The sequence below is a fragment of the Trachymyrmex cornetzi genome, unplaced genomic scaffold, assembly GCF_001594075.2.
Source record: "Trachymyrmex cornetzi isolate Tcor2-1 unplaced genomic scaffold, Tcor1.1 scaffold92, whole genome shotgun sequence".
In the NCBI taxonomy this organism is placed as follows: domain Eukaryota; kingdom Metazoa; phylum Arthropoda; class Insecta; order Hymenoptera; family Formicidae; genus Trachymyrmex; species Trachymyrmex cornetzi.
In genome coordinates this window covers 1,264,322-1,284,509 of record NW_017300267.1, presented here as the reverse complement: position 1 = coordinate 1,284,509, position 20,188 = coordinate 1,264,322, and the positions used below count along the sequence as shown (strand labels likewise).

Below are 20,188 nucleotides of genomic sequence, written 5' to 3'. Positions count from 1 at the left end.
CTTGAACCACTCGTATTTCATGTCGCCGGAACCGTCGACGTGACACCGGAGCTCGACCTCGTTGTCCACGTGGATCGTGGACGGCAATTTTGGTTGCTGCAGCTGCACGATTGCTTCGCTGATCCCTGAAACAGAAATCAATTATGCCGTGTAATGCAATGATCAGCTATTAATGCGGTAAATGTTTGCAGTGTACGATACGGTATATTAAATGATTACACGCGAGCATAATGGGGAGGTAGGAAAACAAAACGAATGTTTAATAGAATATCAACTGCATTACGATAATGTGCTTTATCGTTACTTTGTGCTTTATTTTAATTATTTTTAATCGTAATTAAAAAATAATTAAAACAACCGTTGTATCGGAACAATGTATATATTTGTGAAAAAAACTAAATTTTTAGACGAGGTCAGTATCATTATTTCTTGTAGGACACCTTTTGCGGAATAAAATAAGTAATTGTATTTAGACGAATCGGTTGGACAAGACATGGAGGACACGAACGAAAACAGAGCCGCATGGAGAGTCGAGTAAAGAGATCGAAAGAAAAAGAGTTGAACGCGTCGTGTTCCGAGAGATATCAAAGTTCCCGCGAGATTACATTTGTACAGTTCTTCTTTATATTAAAGTGTTAAACATCAAGCTCAGTTTCCTTTCACCCCATATAAACTCTACATGTTTTAGTTCCTTTTTAATAACTCTCCGCACTAGAAAAAAGAGTCTGGTTATAGCTACCAAATATTGAGTGAAATAGTTTCAATTAAATGTTGAAATATAACTAAACACAACTTTATTTTTATAAATATTTATTATTATTAATGACGAATATGCAAGTTGTCATTGGCATGTTTTACCGCGAATACGTATCTCATAAATAGAGACGTGTGATTTTCAAAATTGCGCAATGCAACTGCAATCTTTCCTAAAAATCGCAGTGCGCGTGATACATCGCGTCATATATTGTACAATTTAAAAATCGCGATGAAATATGTGCATTATATATTTATTCAACTGCCCGTTTTTGCATTAAAAATGTTTGATAAAAATTTTTGATGAATCTTTCATGAAAAATCTTTGAAGTTAAAAGCAGCGACAACTGACTAAATGATTGACAAAAATATTAATTGTTAGAATACAGCAATTACGAAAATATTTTTTTTAATGCAATAGCAATGAACAATCCCTAATAAAGTTTGGAATTCGTTTTCAGAGAAAAAATTTCAAGATATAGAAAATTATATCGGTTTTTTATTACGCATTAGTTAAATTGCTTGCATGGCTTAAAAAAATTAAAGAACAAATATTCTACTATACAAAATATCAAATAATTATGCAATAATTAATATAATCGAAATTAATATAACTCGAAATTATTAAGTTAAATTACAGGAAATAAATATTAAACTATGTAGAAATATATATTTTTTATGGCACAATATGAAAAAATGGCATACATGTTTCATATCTTGCCGTAAATGGAACTTGCATGTCCATAATAATTTTTAATCTATCTTTTTAGTTCTACGCTATCAAATATCACATTCTACAAAATCTTTAGTAAAGAGGAATTAATGAAGAGGAACAAATTTTCAACTACGTCTAACGTTACAAATAAGTATTTAATAATCTAACATATGTATATTCACGACATTTAAATTATGTGTGAAATAAAAATAATTTTTGTTTTATCTCATTTATGAATATATATGAATACAATAAATAAATAAATACTTTAATTATTATGCAATTTCGAGCTACATCTGCAATTTAAAATGGCAGGCGCGATTTTAAATCACATGCGATTTCGCGATTAAACATCCAGTTACATATAGCGCTGCGATTTAAGAAAAAAAATCACGGTGCTCTAGCGATATATCGCAACATCTCTACTCGTAAATTCTACGCTACCGCACGTACACTTACGACGTACGTGCATACACACCGGGGCATGGAGGAAGGAAAATAAGAAAACCATACATAAGCTATTAAATATCGCGGATATTAGACGCGGCGAATTCACAACGCTAATAACTTCCAGATTGTGTGCGCGATATTGCAAGCGGCCGGCGCGGCGCGGTGGAGCGAGTGCGCGTAATTACGCGCGGTGCGCGCACCGAACGATTTTTTTCCGTCGACATTCCGTCCCTTCGACAAGATTCCTTCGTGTAGATCGGCAAAGAAAATCGGAATAGAGAGAGCAGGGAGCAGTGCGACGCCGAATGAGAGGAGAGACGGACGAGACAAACGACCTCGGCAGCCTCCGCTTCCAATTTCTTCACGTTCGACGTCGTCCGTCGTCGAGGGCGCCTGGAGGAAGGGCGCGTCGACACCGAGAACGGCGACGAATAACCGCGCGGATATCGCGGCAGACCGGCTGGAATTCTAGAATGTGAAAAGAAGCAGCGCTCGCGCAGCCGGGACAATGGGAGGGAAAGCAATTCTCCGTAGAGATAGAAGAAGTCGACGAGAGGCGGGATGGCGGGCACGGGTCAGGGGAAGAAGGTGGAGGAGAGGATGCTAGGTTCCTGAGAATGTCAGGTCGATTCCTCCCATTGCCGCTCTTCTCATTTTTGTGCCCGCTCGGGAGGATCAAACCCGCCGTGACTGCCGTGAGTTGTCTGAAAACGAGAGAGCGCGCGCGCGCGCGCAGGGCGCTTCCACTCGACGAATTTAATCGAGTCAAATAAAACGCCGACTTTTAAGAGGGAGAACGGAAGACGCGTTCCATTCCGCTTATCCTTCGTTTCCGCGGCTCTACGTCGCGAGCGAGCTCGTCAAAGCCCAAAGCCTGTACGAAGGACGCATCTCCATGTATTATTCGTATAAGGAACAGACAGAACTCCGAAGGAAGAACCGAGAGGTCTCGGCCGGCTCCTCTCCGCCCGTCTGATCCTCGTCCCTTTTTTTCCTCAACTTATCTGGACTTTGCGGCAGGAGTTGTCTGAGGTTTCAGTATCCGAGGGCGAATCCGTATCGATTTGGGAAAAACATTTAATCTGTCGATGTCCGTTGTATCTCACGGAGGCATACTATTTATTATTCATAAAACAAATTCGTCATTTTTTTATTTGTCTAATACAAATAAAAAAAAACTGAGAATCTTATGAAAATTATAACATAAATATAATATAAATAATAATAAAATAATATTATATACATAATAATGAAATTAATATAAATAACAATAATAATAATATTAAAAACAATAAACCATGGTGACACTTCGATTGAATGTTACTCCGATTACACGCAGAATAATTGCCGATAAGTCTTGGCAAGCTTTCTTAATGAAGAAAACCAAAGTCAAGCCTCTGATACGTTTAACTATGCGGCGGGGGAAGTAATGTTGGTTAAGCGAAGGCGAGAAGGGCGCATCATAACTCACAGGGCAACAGTTACCGAAGACCGTGTGGACGATAAGGCTTCGTTCATTAATTTGATTCATTAGTCCACGCCATGAAATTGATCGGCCGCGCCGGCACCCTCGACGGATAAAATGAAACGTAATTACGCGCGCCTGGATCCTCGTTAAAAAATACGCCAATAGTTGAAAGAAAAAACGCGCGTCGTTAGCGCGCGGAGGAATTGTATTTGGACGGAACGTCGCAAATTGCGCGCGCGTTACGCGCAACCGTGAACGGCTAGGAGTCTGTAAGCCCCGCGCGATAATTTACTCGTTCCCGCGAACGTAACGATTCTCACTTCTACAAAAGCGCGCGCGCGCGAGTAATTTATTACTACACGGCGGTTAAATCGTCGGCCGTGCCGCAACAACAACTTTTGATCTACGTCTCAATTAACGGGGCATCGACTTATAAAGTAAAGTCCTAATTGCAAATCGCGCATCTCTGATTTCATGCATTTATCTAAAATGCAAAGTTATACGAGTTACACATTTCTTAAAAATTGCTTGGCTCGATCGATAAAACGGTATAATATTTTTAAATATTTGTTTCTTTCAGCTCACGATATCGCTCCTTTCAAGTGATTATACAGTTTCCAAAACGTAATTTTCAAATTATCATCATGAATGAGATAGGTAAACATTTACTATCAATCGTTAAAAACAAATTAACTTAACTTCATAAAAAATCGTCACAACTCAAAAAAAGGATAAATTTTTCAAAGTTGTAAAGATAACGAAAATGACATTTAATCATGTTAAAAACATATTCTTTTCGCCCATATTATTTGATTAGTAATAATTTTCTGTCAAGTTGAAAAATAGATCTCCTTTTCAAGAAATTAATTTTTGCAGATGTTACTTTTAAAATAAGGGAACGATACGTTAAGGTATAATATCTCCCTCTTTGATCGATCTCCTCAATTATAAGACTGCGTAATAAATTTAAAACGTTTCTCTCTGCCTGGAAATTAAATAACTTTAAATAATAAGTAAAGCTAGAATCTACGAAATATCTCGTTTTGCAATTGGCACAGATGTATGTTAGCCATCCGTGAAACGGAAACGACTGCACTTTCGAGTTTCCCGAGGCGGCATTATTAACACCTCAGTCGGTTCGATCTTTTTACCTCTATCTACGAGGCGAGCTCTTGTCGTCGGTACTTTTTCTCCTCTCGCGTCACGTCTCCCTCGCTCTCGATAGCAGCCGACGACCTGCAGACTGCAGACTCGACGGCGCATCGAGAGACGCTTCATCAACGAGCGTTGCACGTGAACGCGATTACTTCGAAAATGAATCCTCCACGCGAACAGCGTAATAACTTTCCTCAAGTTGGTGTGGCGTGTACATGTGACATCCGCTGCACCAATGTATTGCAAACAATTATCTTTTTGCCGTTGTGTCTGGCATACGCCAACTAGCCTTTATAGGTCATAAATCTAATGCACAGGACGCGTACATTCTGAATAAATTAATTGTACCGGTAATTATGAAAGTGGTCTAAGTAAAATAATAAAATTAGCCCGTATTATGTATAATTACGATGTAATTATACAAAGTACGGGATAAATTCATTATGTTTCGATCTTTTATTTAGATCACTTTTATAATTACCGGCACAATTGAGCTTAAGGATTGGAAATTTCGAAAAAATCAATTTTCGGTTTTTTTGCATATTTCGATAATATGATCCTTTAGAAATACTTTCCTATTTGTTTTTTTGAAAAATTCACAATATTGAGATCAGGACAACGTAAAATAAAGGAGAATGTAAATAATTGCGCAGCCGGTCCCGACCGAATAAATGGCCTGGGCATTGTTTTAATTCCTAGGGTTCTTTTGTGCTACGATTGAAGTTGCTATTAAAACTGAATGTACTTCGGAGATGCATTCTACAGTGCAGGAAATTTTTTAACCGCGTAAATAATGTCCTAACATAAATAATGCACTAAAGCTCTGAATGCGATTTTCTCGAAATGACACTTTTTGGTAATTTTACCACGATATCTTGAGAACTGCGAGAGATATCATCTAGAGATTTATACGGGAGTTGTAAAACGCATGAATCATATCTAAAATTAGATTGAAAAAAATATTGTTACAATTTTGTAACAACAAATAACTTGAATCTTTTCAAATTTTTTGTTTTCCGGGCGCCATTTTGCTTTTAATTTTTTAGATATAATCAATAGAGGAAAGTATAAACAAAAATATTCTTAGGATTTCTCGAAATCTTCATCGACTTTGACAATTTGCCTCATTACATTCACTTCTCTGAAAAAAAAAGATTTGGTTGAAAATGGACAAACCAGAAGGTTCTGATTAAATCAATTAGAATTCCGGTTATCTCAACTAGAACTTTGGTAGATTTAACCAGAAAATATTTTCTGATTAAATCTATCAAAATTCTAGATTTGAGATAATCAGAATTCTAATTGATTTAATTAGAATCTTTTTCCAGTTTGTTTATTTCCAACCAAAACATTTTTCTCAGCGTTGATATCATTGACCTCTCGATGGATTTTCTTATTTTATAGTGTTGTAATTAATACTCTTAAAAATAAAAGTTTTATAGTTTATCCGCAGCCTTGTTATAAATAACTAAACGCGAACCAGTTGTTGAAATCTCCCTAGTTCCCTTAATTGCAAATGTTAACGAAGGAATAATTCAGCGATCAACGAAATCAATTGAATTTGTTGCTGTGCGCTCTCTCGCGATCGTCGAGAGCGAGATGCGTTTTCAATGTCACCGTTCGTGGGAATGAACTTTGAAATCGTCACGTGTTCACGTGACAGTCCCTCTCCGCTTCCGGAGAGCCTGATCATTGATCGACCTTCCACTCCGCGGACCGTCTGGCTCGAATTGTTGCGAGAAATTAGTGGTGAAAATTTCCGCGAGCGATTCGCAGTTGGACCCCGGCACTCGACGAATCCGGAATGAAACGAGAGGCGAAATCGTTTGATTGTTATTTCTTCTTCCTTTTCGCCTCTTCCTTCCATTCTATTCCCTACCCTGCGTGCTTGTTGGTGAACAGGCGAGCAGTTTAAAAGGCTTGCGTCGAAAACGCGGTCCTCCACTTTTAAGTCAATTAATGAGACATAACATTAATCTCGAGGAGTTATTATCAAGGAAGCGGATTTAAGGGTGCCGATAATTCGGTACAAAGCGGCGACAAGGAGACACGAGGCTCGAGAGTAGATGTGCAGTCTATACGCAAAAACGAGGAAGGAAAAAAGACGTAAAGAGAGAAATCCCTGGATTCTGGGAAGGAAATTGAAGGTTGGAGGGTTCACGTTTGCAATGACGAAAATCTCACTTTACCTTTCGTAGGTCCAGACGAGATTTTACCAGGGCACTCGAGCCTTTTTTCCCCTCTCATTGCGAAACCGACTCTTTCTCTCTGCTTCTCTCTATCATTGTTTCCCCTTTCTCCCTCTCGATCACTGCACCCCTTTCCCGCTTTGTTTCCTCCCTGCTGGTGTGTTCTCTTCGCTCCGTCTCTTTCCGTTCGTCGCCTCTCGCTGCTCCACTCCGCATCTAGGCGACTCGTGTTTAAATGCACAAACGAAGCGACAGATCAAAGGAACCGCCAGCAGGGCACGCACGGCGCGAGAGTGGGTAAAACGGGAGAGAAAGAGAAAGAGAGGGAGAGCGAGAGACGAAAGTTGAAGGGAGCAGGCAACATTTATTATTATCATCGTACGCGCCCGTGTGGCCGCCCTTCCTCGCCGTCCTTCCTTCAGCATCTCGCAGAGTCGAGATTAACTTTCGTGCAGAGGCGTCGTCGCTATCAGAGTACACGCACGCGTCGCAGCACGCGTGTCACGAAGGTCGGCCGTGATATCTCCGCCGGGTCACAACTTTTTCTGATCACCTGCGTGTGAAATACAGGCTGGCGCACAAAATGTCACACCATTTAAATATTATTTTTAACAAAATTGTTAAAGAACTTGGCATAGAATCGATTACCAAAGTCTATAAATTTAATAATTATATAAACGAATTTATATTATTATTTTCGAATATTTATATTATTTATGCGATACACGCACAACTTGTTTTAATCTCGCGAATTCACGAATTTTATCATCGAAAATAAATGATTCTAATAATTCACAAAAAAATATAAGGGAAGCGATAAGCATTTTTAGCTGTAGAAAGTTGTACACTTTGAAGAATCGTTTCTTTGCGAATTATGTATTAGCGAATGACCTTCTTTTTGTCTTTTCATGCATGTAAATAAATGCCTGTTATTTCTCTCTGTCTCTTGTTGTTTGTTACGTGGGTAACCTTGAATGGAAGCAGCCGACCCTGCTATCTTCAACGACCCTTCTGAACGGTTGCTCGCAAGATTGGGATTTTAATTGCCCCCACCTCGACAAGAGAATTTCGAAGCAGCACTCGAACATCGATTGCCTCGCAGAATACATACATTGTAATACGTTTCAAGCATTACCGAGTATTGAATATTCAGTAGGGCAAACTTTCAAGAGAACTTTCCTTACAATTCTTGTGCACTAAATCAAGATCACATTTTAAAGATACAAATATAATATATGCAGGAACGATTTGTTGGCATCTAAAAGAAACTGACAGTTAAAACGCCCCATATCAACTAACTTTAATAAGTCGCTCAGTAAGGGGCATAGCTTTTTTTTTCTAAAAGGTGATCATCGACGAAACGAGAACATGTCGACAGATGCGTGTCATCCTCCGGGAAAGTCGCGCGCGGCGCAACGCGGACCACCCAGATGTCCGTAAGTCTGGATCGGTTTATCATCAACAGACATAACACAGTGCCGAATAACGCGCGTTCGCACGTTGAGCCTTCTATTTACGCATACGTAGCCAGATGCGGACGAGATTCATAGCTGTAATCGTATATCGTTCAATAACAAATATGCTAGCAAAATCTCTTGCATTAATTAAAATTTTGGGAGATTCAATTAGAAAGATACAAATCAGACACTTATACTTACTTAAATATATTAAACATATCCCGATAAACACCAACTAAAAGTATGAATGTAACATCAGTGTATAGTTTTATTCACACACAATAATATAATGTAATATAGCATATATATTACGTAACAGTTACATTGTTGAGTGCAAAATTATAATACAATACCATAATTGTTACATTACATTTACATCGTTGAGTATGAAATTATAACATTAACCCTTACCGTACCATCTACAATTTGGTGTCTCATCCATACCATCAAGGGTCACTTCAAATTTCTTCGTTTTTTCACTTCTTCAAAATAATTTAAAAAATCTCTAAAAATTTACCAACATACTTTCAACTTTCTAGAATAAAAATTGACTCTTTATCTTGGAAAATAATAAAATGTAGTATAATTTATAATTACCGAAAGCCTCAAAGAAACTTGCACGAACAGGAATCGCTCGGTCACTAGTTACCCATATTAGTACGGTAAGGGTTAATATTGTTACTTTTAACCTTTAGAGGGCTGGCCTAAATTTTTGCCTTAAAATTTGGAATTTTTTAAAAATATAAAATTCATGTATATATTGAATGTTTATGTCATGACGAGTCGACGAGTTTTACGCTGGCCATTATAGCGGCCAGTTCGGCCCTCTAAAGGTTAATTAATGTTTACTAGAATTTTAGTCTAGATAATTAGAAATTCAATTGCAATAACCAGAATTCTGATTAGTATAATCTAATGATTTTGTACTTCCTATTGGAGGTGCAACTAAAACATTTTCTCAATGTACATTTAAGTCATAAAAAAATCTTTATTAGTCAAAACTTTCCTTCGTCGTTCAAACGACAAGTACAAGTACAGTACTCTCGTTTCGCTTCAAGAAAGATGACAAATTGTGCGGTCGTATACTCATTCTTTGAAGAATCGTTGCAACATTGGAGTTTATCAGTTAATGAGTTAATGAAGTACTGAATGGAAGCCATTAGGAGCCAGTCGGGCGAAAAAGTATCGTTCGGAAGTTCGGGAGTATAAAAAGGAAAAGAGACTCTATGAACGGCAGCGAGAAAGAGGAATAAAGGAGACAAGGTATGCTCCGCGTTCGGAAAGAGGAAGAACTTGTTGATGAGATTCACGAAATCGATACGACTTAAATGCGAGTTCTTCGATCCGTAGGGTTATCGAAGTACCAGCTGCTTCTACGAAAGCATTCCAGGAAGCGAGTGCTGTGCTTGAAGACCTCGTCTCGTTATTAAAGTTTTAATATCGACGCAAAAACGAGCTAACATCTCGATGTAAGAACTTCGAGGATAGTCGGGGGGAAGAACAGAATGGTACTTTCCCGTCTTTCGTGATATTATCGATAAACACTACAAAGTCTAAGACTCTGAGAAAGTAACTTTTTACTTGGAATGGGCGATTCCAACCAAACACCAGGTGCTCATTTTGCCGCAGCAAAGATACGTGTTGGCTCATAATGCGTTTGCTTTCATAAAAAGAAATTGAAAAAGCGACGCTACATCCAATGTCACCACACTCCTTTTAATAAAATATTTGTTCTATAAATAATTTATTTTTAATCACATGTTTAACCTGACGTTACCAACATAAAAATGTAGCACGGCTGTAATTAAGATGAATTTTATTACATCCTAGCTAAGAGCTAAAGTAATATATGTACATATAACATAACAGTTTTAAGAATATTTTAAATAATAAATTATTTCCGGAATTGAAAAAATTGTTTAAACAAATATATTTCATTTAAGAAACTTTATTGTTTGCTCAAATTGGATCAAATTATATTAATAAAATATAGTAAATTGGTTCATTCAAAAGCATTTTTTAATTTTTTTATGACAGACACAAAACAATTGCGAAAATAACAATATATTTAAAGCACTTCGGACTTATTATACCTGCCTTAGTAATGTGCTAAATTAACTACCAGTTATGTAGGTACGTTTTAATTTTTTTTGTTAAAAAAATCTAATCTAAGATTTCTCAATTTTTATTAGCTTGTTGTAACTTGAAAAATTACAAACATTTCGCAAAAAAACGGAAACGTATTCTTGTAAAAGAATAACGTTATATTAAAACAATATGTATAATAAATAGTTATTGAGAGCGATGTTACTATATAAAAGCCATAAAATTAAAACTTTGACAATCGATACAACGATTCAACAGTAAAATGTTTTCATATTTTGCGATATTTATTAATATATATCAGGCAATTCTCTACGTATATTTTATTATTTATTACCCCATCGTTCATTATCGATACTATTCCTCTAATATTCATAATTACGGGTCTCGAGTGGTCGCGCAATTGTTTCGCGGATAACTTGGTGCACTTGTTTTATCTCGATTGTCGTTTGGTTGATCGTTGATGGTTAATTTAGGTAATATTAACGTTCCACAAATAACTCACGTCTCCTTTCCAACAAAAGAGATTGAGACAAAAGACGGATCCTCGAACAGGACGTTGTGACAGTAGCCCGGGTGAAAGGTATTCAAAACGATTTATATCCCGGTCTGCTTTTCTCGGTCTCTCGTTTCTTTCTCAAAGGCGTTTACCTTGTAAACGCAACGCCCGGGAGAAAACGAGTCTTCCAAACAGAACGGGACTTGAAAGAAAGCCGCCGAAAAGAGAACGGGACGTAACGGGTGGCAGGAAAAATGATACGCCGTCTTAACTCCTTCTTTGACGAGTTTTCTCAAACTTAACAATAACTAGAAACTTTTCAGTATAATACCTCCTATCGTTAACTGCCCACTTTCCGAAGTGGAAGTAATTCGCAGGCCGTCGTTGCCAAGCGAAAAGCCAAGTTCAAGCATACGAAAGAGAAGTACGTAAATTACTTTTGCATTTTAATATTATGGAAATGCGTTAAAAATGTGCTAAACTATGTTATATCGAACTAAAATGCATTTTAAGCAAAGGAATATATTCATCGCGAGAAAAAAAATTAATCTTAAATAATATTATACATCGACCGATTTAAGATTCTGAAAATTAATTCTACAAACTAATGTCACGAATAATTCTCGCAAACAGTATTTTCATGATAATAGATTAAGAAATAATGAGCACAGAATATAGATAAGATTAGATGGTAATTATATCACTTTCATTGAAAATGCAACAGATCTTCGTTTTAAGTTTCCAGAGATAATTTCTGAAATGAAAGTTTCTTAATGATTTAGCTTTTACAAGACGAAATTATGATATTAGTTAAATAATCCTAAAAGCATTAATTTAAAGCAAAAATATATCTGTCTTCTCAAATAAGTTATAATATATTTTTCAACGTGGAAATTTATTCGCGAAACATTTAAGATTAAAGTACCGACATGATTTCATGCCAAATTATAAATCTTTTATGTCAACATATAAATCTCATATATAAGAGCGTCGTTTGCACGCGCATATTTAATTACCAGAAAAATCGTCTTTTAATTACGCCGTTATTCGCTGTCTGAAAGCCATTAAGGTATAATGCTCCTCTAGCAAAGATTTAGGATCTACGTCTTGTTCCTACGTATAATGGGTGTGCCTCGTCAATACCTTTGCCCCTTTAATTTGAAGCCCTGACGACTTCAAAAAGATGCGGAAGCCCAGCGGATCGTTTTTCCCTTTCACGTATAACATAAACCAGTCGGTTATATTGTAAACGGAATTCTCTGAGGAAACTAACTCTCTTTCGATCAAATGGACGCCAATGCTGAGAATTATTTATACTTCGTATTTCAAATAAAAACTGTCAAATCTTTAAATATTACATATTGGATGTCTAAATTTATAAAACGGAAGATACGGATATAGATTGTAGCGATTAAGTTAATCTTAAAGAGAAACATTTTCTTTCTTTGCGAGAGAACAAAGTCGTTAGAAAAAGCACACAAGTTGGAAATATCCTTCTATGGGTGCGTTCAAAGAGCTCATTACCAGTGCTATGTAGCGCTAGCACTGTTCAGGGAGTTAACTGATAGCACTATGAAACACTATCGTGACGTTATTGTTGGTAGCGTTTAACGTCATGACTCGCGCTACAAATGCTATCGCCAAATAGTGTGTTGATAGCGTAGCGTTCGTGTGCTCCATGAACAGCGATAGTGTAGTGAATACTGAAGTGAACATTGTTGGCTGATACTTCGAAATTAATGATCGCAATAGTATTCATTACACTTAGCTTTTAAAATGGATTACGTGGAAATGGAATTGCATGATGAAGAGTTACAGGAAAGTTATATGTTAAAATTGGGTCCAACGGATGTCATTAAAGCAAAAAATCATAAGGTTATGGTTGTCCAATATTTTGTAATTATACAAAAGTTTAGCTCAAAAATCAATAAAATTAGTCTAGTTCAACGCGTTTTTGCATAAAACGAAAGAATCTAGCAGAATCTAAAGAATCTTGCTCTTGCTCCATTTTGCCGTATGCGGTATGGTTAGGGCAAACACTACACTATTATTGTTCACAGAGCTTGTATTTGCTAGCGCTATCTTGGCTCCGTGAACAGAGATGGTAGCGTTAGCGTTGGTAGTGCGGAAGTGAGCTCTCTGAACGCACCCTATATGTGATTTAGGCTTCACCTCCTTGTAGCTGTGGTGTGTAAAAACGGGAGAGAGGAGTGACGCGCGTGTTTCCACGAGTGAGCTATTTATTCTGGACGAACAAACAAACCGTGGTTTTCTCTCGACAGCCTCTCGTCGAAGAAGACGAAAAGCGACGAGAGAAACGCGCGCACGCCTGCACTCAGGTTACGTCTAGCCTCGTTGAATTATTAGTGGATTATGTCGTGCCGAGAACGCCTCTTTGTCCTTTTTCTTTCGCTAACAGCAGACATTAGCTTCGCCCTGCTTGCGGCGAAAAAGAGGAGGAGTCTAGGGTCCAGGGGTAAGTGGGACAGAAAATGAAGCCAGGGGATGAAAAAAAAGGTGAAAAGCGTGACGAGCTAATTCGTCGCCGAGTAACACTGTCGGCAGACGGCGAACGTAATACGATATGGCGGATAGATAGTTGGTTAGGTACGTAGGATACAATGAGACGATACGAGTACGAATGGAACGAATGCTGGATATAAAAGGGTTCAGTTATTTTAGCTACTACCGGTTCTGAGGGGAGGTAAACGAAACTGATGCGGCTGATTGTGCAGTAGGATTTCTTTTTAATTGTACATTCCCCAAGTAAAAATTCAGTGTGCGATGCAGACCAAATTAGAAAAAGACAGAACGAGAGAGTGCAATGGAAAAATAGAGATAAGGAGAGAATTCATGCCTTAGACAGAGGATATTTGTACGTTGGTAGTTGTGGCAATGAGAGACAGGAGCTTATGTCTGCACAAAAGCAAGAAGAAGATGGCAAAACCCATGCGTTGGAAGAGAGAGAGAGAGAGAGGAAGGGAAAGAGAAGAAAAGCAGAATATATATGTACGTACGTACGTGGCAGGAGAAACAAGCAGAGGGTGAGAGAATGAGAAGGATGCAGGGTAGCTCCGTTCGGGGGTCGGTCGTTGCTATGGGGATAGGCGATGAGAGGTATGGTGGGACAAGAGAGGAAAGGGTCGGTCGATGCAAACGCACCATAAAGTTTTATGGCTCTCCAGAACTGTACCTATCCAGCGTGCGCCCTCGTCTATCGAGCCGAAGTTCTCTCTTGCTGCACAAACCTCCAAGCAGTCTCGATAATATTCTCTTTTTATTTAATATGGAGTGAATAGATAAGCATTAATTTTTTAGCTGGAACGTACGCGGATATCGATAAATCAATAATTGAGTGCCGGAAGCGATGCAAAAAGTTAAACGAATGAGATTTTTTTTAATTTGTTCAATCACATGCAGGAACAAGAAGTATTAAGGTGTTTTCAGTTATATTACTATTTACTATTTAAAAACTTTTTGCAATACATTATCATTTTTATATTTCACACCAACATAGCGGAATCATAAAAGGATCATAGGATGACAATCACCGAAATACTTCCAAAGATATTTTCATATCCTTGATTGATATCAAATCGAGGATATGAAAAATACGATATCGAATATTCATTTCCTGTGTTTTTTAGGTAATCCTAAAAAAAGACATAAAATAATATGAGTAACTACAGTTGAACCTTACAGCTAGTTAATAAAAAATCAGGTATGCCAGAAATAACTATGAGCTAATGAGATTTATTCGCACGATTCACTCGCAATATTTCTGTTCCGTACGATTACAGGATAGAGAAGAAGGTATAATGATAATGAATATCGAAGCGATTGTAAAGCAATTATCTAAAAAATTTGTTTGATCCCATACCGAGTAGATGCGAGAGAAATATAGAAGAGAGCAGAATAACAATTAGGAAAGAGGTAATCACTGCAAGCGAGATAATCACCTGCAATTATTCGCGCGAGGCGATTTTCTCACGCGAAAAAGAAAATACACGAAAGTCTGAATAATCTCGTTAACTGAGGAAATCTAGTTTTCGTATAACTATATAGTAAAAACGGAATATTAATCTTGCTAATGAAGAAAGAGATTAAAGTAACGCCATTTCTTAAGAGTTAATTCCGGGAAGAATTTATATTTATTCCTTCCTCAGTTCACGTATCGTAATTACTACGTCTCAGATTTCAGAAGTGAATGTATGTGGCACGAGAGAAGAGAATGCGATCGGGAACATACGCGTTATCAGGCTCACGCAGATCACGTTTCAGAATGAGATCGTCTTCACGCTACTTGCTTTGCCTCTACCCGCAGTCACCGTAAGATTGCATGCGTGCGTATTTGCAAATGCTTGAAACACACTTGCGAATGCGTGAAAATATGTATCTATATTTGACTTGCGCGCCGGCTGAATAAATCGACCGGGACTATCAGCACACATTCGCGTATTCCATCACGTAGCTCTCTCTCTCTCTCTCTCCGGAAAGCAACGCGATAAGGTATCATTTACAATAGTGAAAAGGGAGATTACGAGGAAAATAATGAACGACGACACGCGATATTTCTTAGGATGATCTAATTCCTGATTCGAACGGCGAACGAGCAATGCGGTACAAAGAGAACGCATCCTGAATTATCTAATTCATCATTAGACATGGAGACAACGTGACAACCTTGGGGTGGACCCGAGAGTATTGCGAACGTGTCCCGAGTGCCAATCCTTAAAAAACGCCACCCTTTACGCCACTACGTGCAGGAATATAAAAACCAAGACTGAGGCAAACAAGGCGTAAACGGGAGAGAGTACGGTAATTATTTTCGAACCTACCCCTCGGCCAGAGTAGGGGCGAATCTCCGTCTGCATTCGAAAGTCAAGGGTTGTCTCTCCACGTGGATAATACTTGAAGTTTATTTGAGAATACATGTAAAACAACCATTCACGCATTGCGTAGGTTGCGAAGTCTCTTGTTGTCTTTTCATTGCGCGCTTGAAAAGCAGTCGCGAAATGCATTTCTAATTAATTTGGATAAAGTATGATAGACAACGAGAGACAGCAATAACAAAAGTAATAATAAAGTTTCGCCGAACAATTTTGCAACGTAAAGAGAACGAAGAGAATATTGTCTAAGTTTAATTCCTGTTATTATGAAGTTATAATATTGCTGAAAAGTAAACGTATTATTAAAAATTATAGTTTCCGTTTGTTTGTGTGTATACAACAAATTTTATATATTAAATTTTTTAATTAAAAATTAAATTTCAAAATTATCGTACATATTATTTTATAATTTCACGAATGTGGAATAACGAATTTTGTACAATTTTATATTAAATCAGTATAGAAATAAATAGAAATTAAATTCTGCAAATAAGTAGAAATCAAATTCCGACATAAAAAAAAATTTAATATGTGTATATATATCTACGAAAATATCTTTTCAATACTTTTAACGAGGCAACACGTCAAGGTAAGCGCTTAACATCGTTTGAAATCTGTAGGAAAGATTTGCTCAGTGCGCGGAAATCACTGTAACTCAGAAACGAGCAATTTAGAACAGGATGAGGGAATGCCGGATGAAGAGATCGCAGAAGCGATTCACGAAAAAAGTATATAGAGACGAAAAGGTATAAACACTCTCGTATAAAAATTATATGAAAAGTAGAAAACGTGTTTTTCGTTTCTTTTCGTTAACTAATTAATTACAATAGAAATCCAGCAAGAGATTTGTTAAAGCTAATTCGAATTTACTGGTAGATACTTTTTACCTATCAACATTTTTCGGCGTAGATCTGAAAGTAATCGTTTGCAATCGTTAAATGAAATCCCAGCACACTGGATTGTATTGCAATTACGCAGAGAATCTCTCTCGTAGGGAACGAAGAATGAAGAAAAACAGAACAAAAGGATAAAGCTAGAGAGAAGACCCGTTCCAAGTAATATTCACAGTGGTATCGCTGCGTTCGTCCTCCCGCGCCCAAAAGGCAGCCCGAAGAGCAGATAAAATTGCTGAAAATAGTGTCGCCTATCTGCGAATACAGCAGATATATGCCTACATCCACGGATGCACGGAGACAGCGCGACTCGGAAGATAAATCATTGTTCCCTTTGACACAACTTGCTGCGGCCTGTATAAGCGAGAGATAAAAGCATAAAGGCTTTGCGTATAGAATGGTTTGGACATGCGCATAGACAGCGTATAAAATGTCAAAGCTGTCTTTGGAGATATATAATTTACATTGATAGCCGCTTTATTATTTTGGGACAGTTATTCTTTATCATAAAGTAGAAGTTTTAATATTCTAGCTAATATATTCAATATTCTTGCCTATATTCTATTAATATATTTTAAAATATCTCAGGAAATTTTCTAAAGAGCTTCATTATATTATTCTAAAAACTCCTTTATAAAGGCTATAAAAATACGCGATAAAAAATAGATCATATTAAAAAAAAAATTAACATAACCTTGCTTCGATCTTGGCAACACCATCCAAGGTCAAACTGATAAGATCAATAAAAAGATTATTTTAAACTTCATTCGACTTTCATTCGATACGTTTTTCTGTAAAATTTATATTTTTCCAGAGTTTCTATTCACTTTTTTCTCACTCTGTATATATAATTAATCATGCAATATCAAAATTCTTTATTACAAATTAAGAGAAAAATATAAATATCGAAAAAAAGCTTATAATTAACGCTAATATCAACTACATTGTACTCGCCTCTTTTCACTATTAATAAAACATAAAAATGAAATATGAATAATATAGAGAGAAATAGAATCCTTGATATTTCAACAATTAAAAATAAAATAAGATAATTCACAGAATCTCAATATTTATATTAAATATTGAGATCTCCTGTGAATTATTTCATTTTATATTTAATTGTTGAAATATCAAGGATTCTATTTCTACATTATTCACACTTTATTTTTATGTTATATACATATACCTATATATATATATGTGTGTGTGTGTGTGTGTGTGTGTGTGTGTGTGTGTGTGTGTGTATACACACAATACATTAAGTGTTTATTAGTGGCTAAAAAAATACATAAAGACCTTTGAATTATAAGTGAATTATTTCACGTTATATATAATTTCGTGAATCGTACATTCGAGCGTGTTGATTCACTTATACCTTCATTCGGTCAAATAGCAATTTATTTGTTCCCGCTGGCGTTTGCTATTAACACCGAAAGAAAACAAGAAAAAAAAAGAAAAATCCCGTCTTTCTCGCGGTCTACCGCTGCGCTTCCAGTGCAATTCCGGAGATGAAAGGTGATTTGGCCTCTGTACCCCATTTCGCTGTAACTACACCGATTTATACACGCACCGGAGGTGGGCACTGGCGATCGGGAAACAGAAACGGACGAAAATATCGAAAGAATGAAGCACAACTTTGTGGTCTCGGTAATATCGATGGCTTCACGATGGACGATCTACGAGCGTATAGCCGATTCAAGTTTCATCGAACCTGACGATCCGTGATCCTCTTCTTCATACGCGCAACGGATACAGGATAGACGACAGGTTTGAACTTCGAACAAAAAGCGAACGAGGATTGACGTCGACGGGATCATCTCTCTAGCCCTTCCGTTCTTCGTCATTATTACACGCACGAGCGCGTGAAATTGTGCCGAACGAACTGCGCGCGATTTAATGAACGCTGCACAATGCTTTCTTTTATCGCGGATGACGAACGAATTGCCGGTGCTAAAACCACGTGATGCTTATCCACATTATAGAATGAGCTGATAAATGTCCTCTGAAATTTCATTGTTTAATTCATTTCTCATATTTATTACGGAAATAAACTAAAATGTGTAAAAAAACATACCTTTTTTGAGAAATATAAAAAAATATATACTTGAGATACTTAAACTCATTAAACGCCTCACTACGAAAACAACACGTTAGTGTGACATCCAATCTAATTAGATTGCTTGTAACTTTCATAAAAATGAACCTATTTAAAAATTTTTTTTTCAAACAAAATATTAAAGAACAAAATAATACTAAGTATGTATCTTTATTAAAAACGTTATAAACAATGGAAAAATATTGATAAAGCATTAAAAAAAAGTGTGCCATCCTGAAAAAGAACTTTAGAGTCAAAGTTCCTATTCACTAACCACTACTATCTCAAATTGTGACGTCAGAAACAAATAACACAATAAAAATTCTTTACAATCTAAAACAATAATAGTGAGTGAACAAGAACTTTAAAGGTAGTACTGTACCTATGCTTATAAATTTTATATCGCGGTGAAACGTTATTTTATTTACATCCATTAGAAATTAACGAGACCACGCAGACGAGAGGACAAGAGGATCAAGCAGGCAAATAGACGACTTCTTCGACAGTATAGTCATTTTATTTTCCACCAAACGACATCGCGCAGTCCGTGCATTAAGTAAGCTCGCGTGGATGTCGATAAGGTACGCCTGCATCGCCAAACGAATAGCATCGTAAATGCATCGTTCTCGGTTTGTAAACCGAGAATCCATCGAACGAGCGAGTGAAGAAGTAGGCGGAAGTGCATAAATGCCAGGCCGTGACAGATCATCGTGCATATGCAACGTGGGATCTACGATCATCGCGGTGCGTATCCATCAGCATTCGACGTCATCTGCCGTCAAGAATTAATGGACCCGCGGATACTTCGCCCGTCTAAGGAACTTTATTATTCGCATCATTTAGGCGCGTTGCAACGCAGATTCATGAGTTGTTTGTTGAAAAGTTAAGCGATCTGTTAAGGAAGATTACATTGTATATATCTTCTTTTTTCAATCTGTTATATAATATATTATATACTGCAAATATCCATGCGCGTAAAAAATTACTACAATGTATGTGATTGGTTGTTGTGTAAAAATAACATACTCTACACCGCATACAAAAATGGATTTACGTATTTAAACATGTAATATAGTGTCATTTTTACACGGAAAACTAATCGTACACATATATTGTATAGTTACTTTTTAAACACTTGGGGATTTGCAGGAAATTTATCATTTAATTTATTACATACAAAGTAAATTTTTTGTTAGCTCCTGTTTTAAATGTAAGCGAAAATTTTAGCGTAATTATTTTATTGAATAAGTGTAAGCGAAGATTTTGTATAATTATTTTATTGAATGAATGTAAATGGAGATTTTATTTCATTTGATTGAATATTGCAAAGCCAAGTAAAAAATGACTTCAATATATATGATTTAATTTTTCGTCTAACAATAACGTCAAAAATTTACATTCAAACATGTAAATCCATTTTTGCATGCAATACAGTGTACTACTTTTACACGGAAAACTAATCATATACAGGGTGTCCTGATCTTTTTTGCCAATCACTTTTGTGTAGATAGAGCGGACTAAA

The 20,188-nt window shown here is 36.8% G+C and overlaps 1 protein-coding gene across 1 annotated transcript in view; it reads right to left on the bottom strand.

Moving 5' to 3' along the window:
- Positions 1-20,188, bottom strand: part of LOC108769582 (tyrosine-protein kinase-like otk) — a 62,444-nt gene that overhangs the window by 7,839 nt on the left and 34,417 nt on the right. The window contains exon 3 of the mRNA XM_018520618.1: positions 2-125. Coding sequence (XP_018376120.1) covers positions 2-125 — 124 coding nt within the window. The remainder of the gene's footprint in view (position 1; positions 126-20,188) is intronic.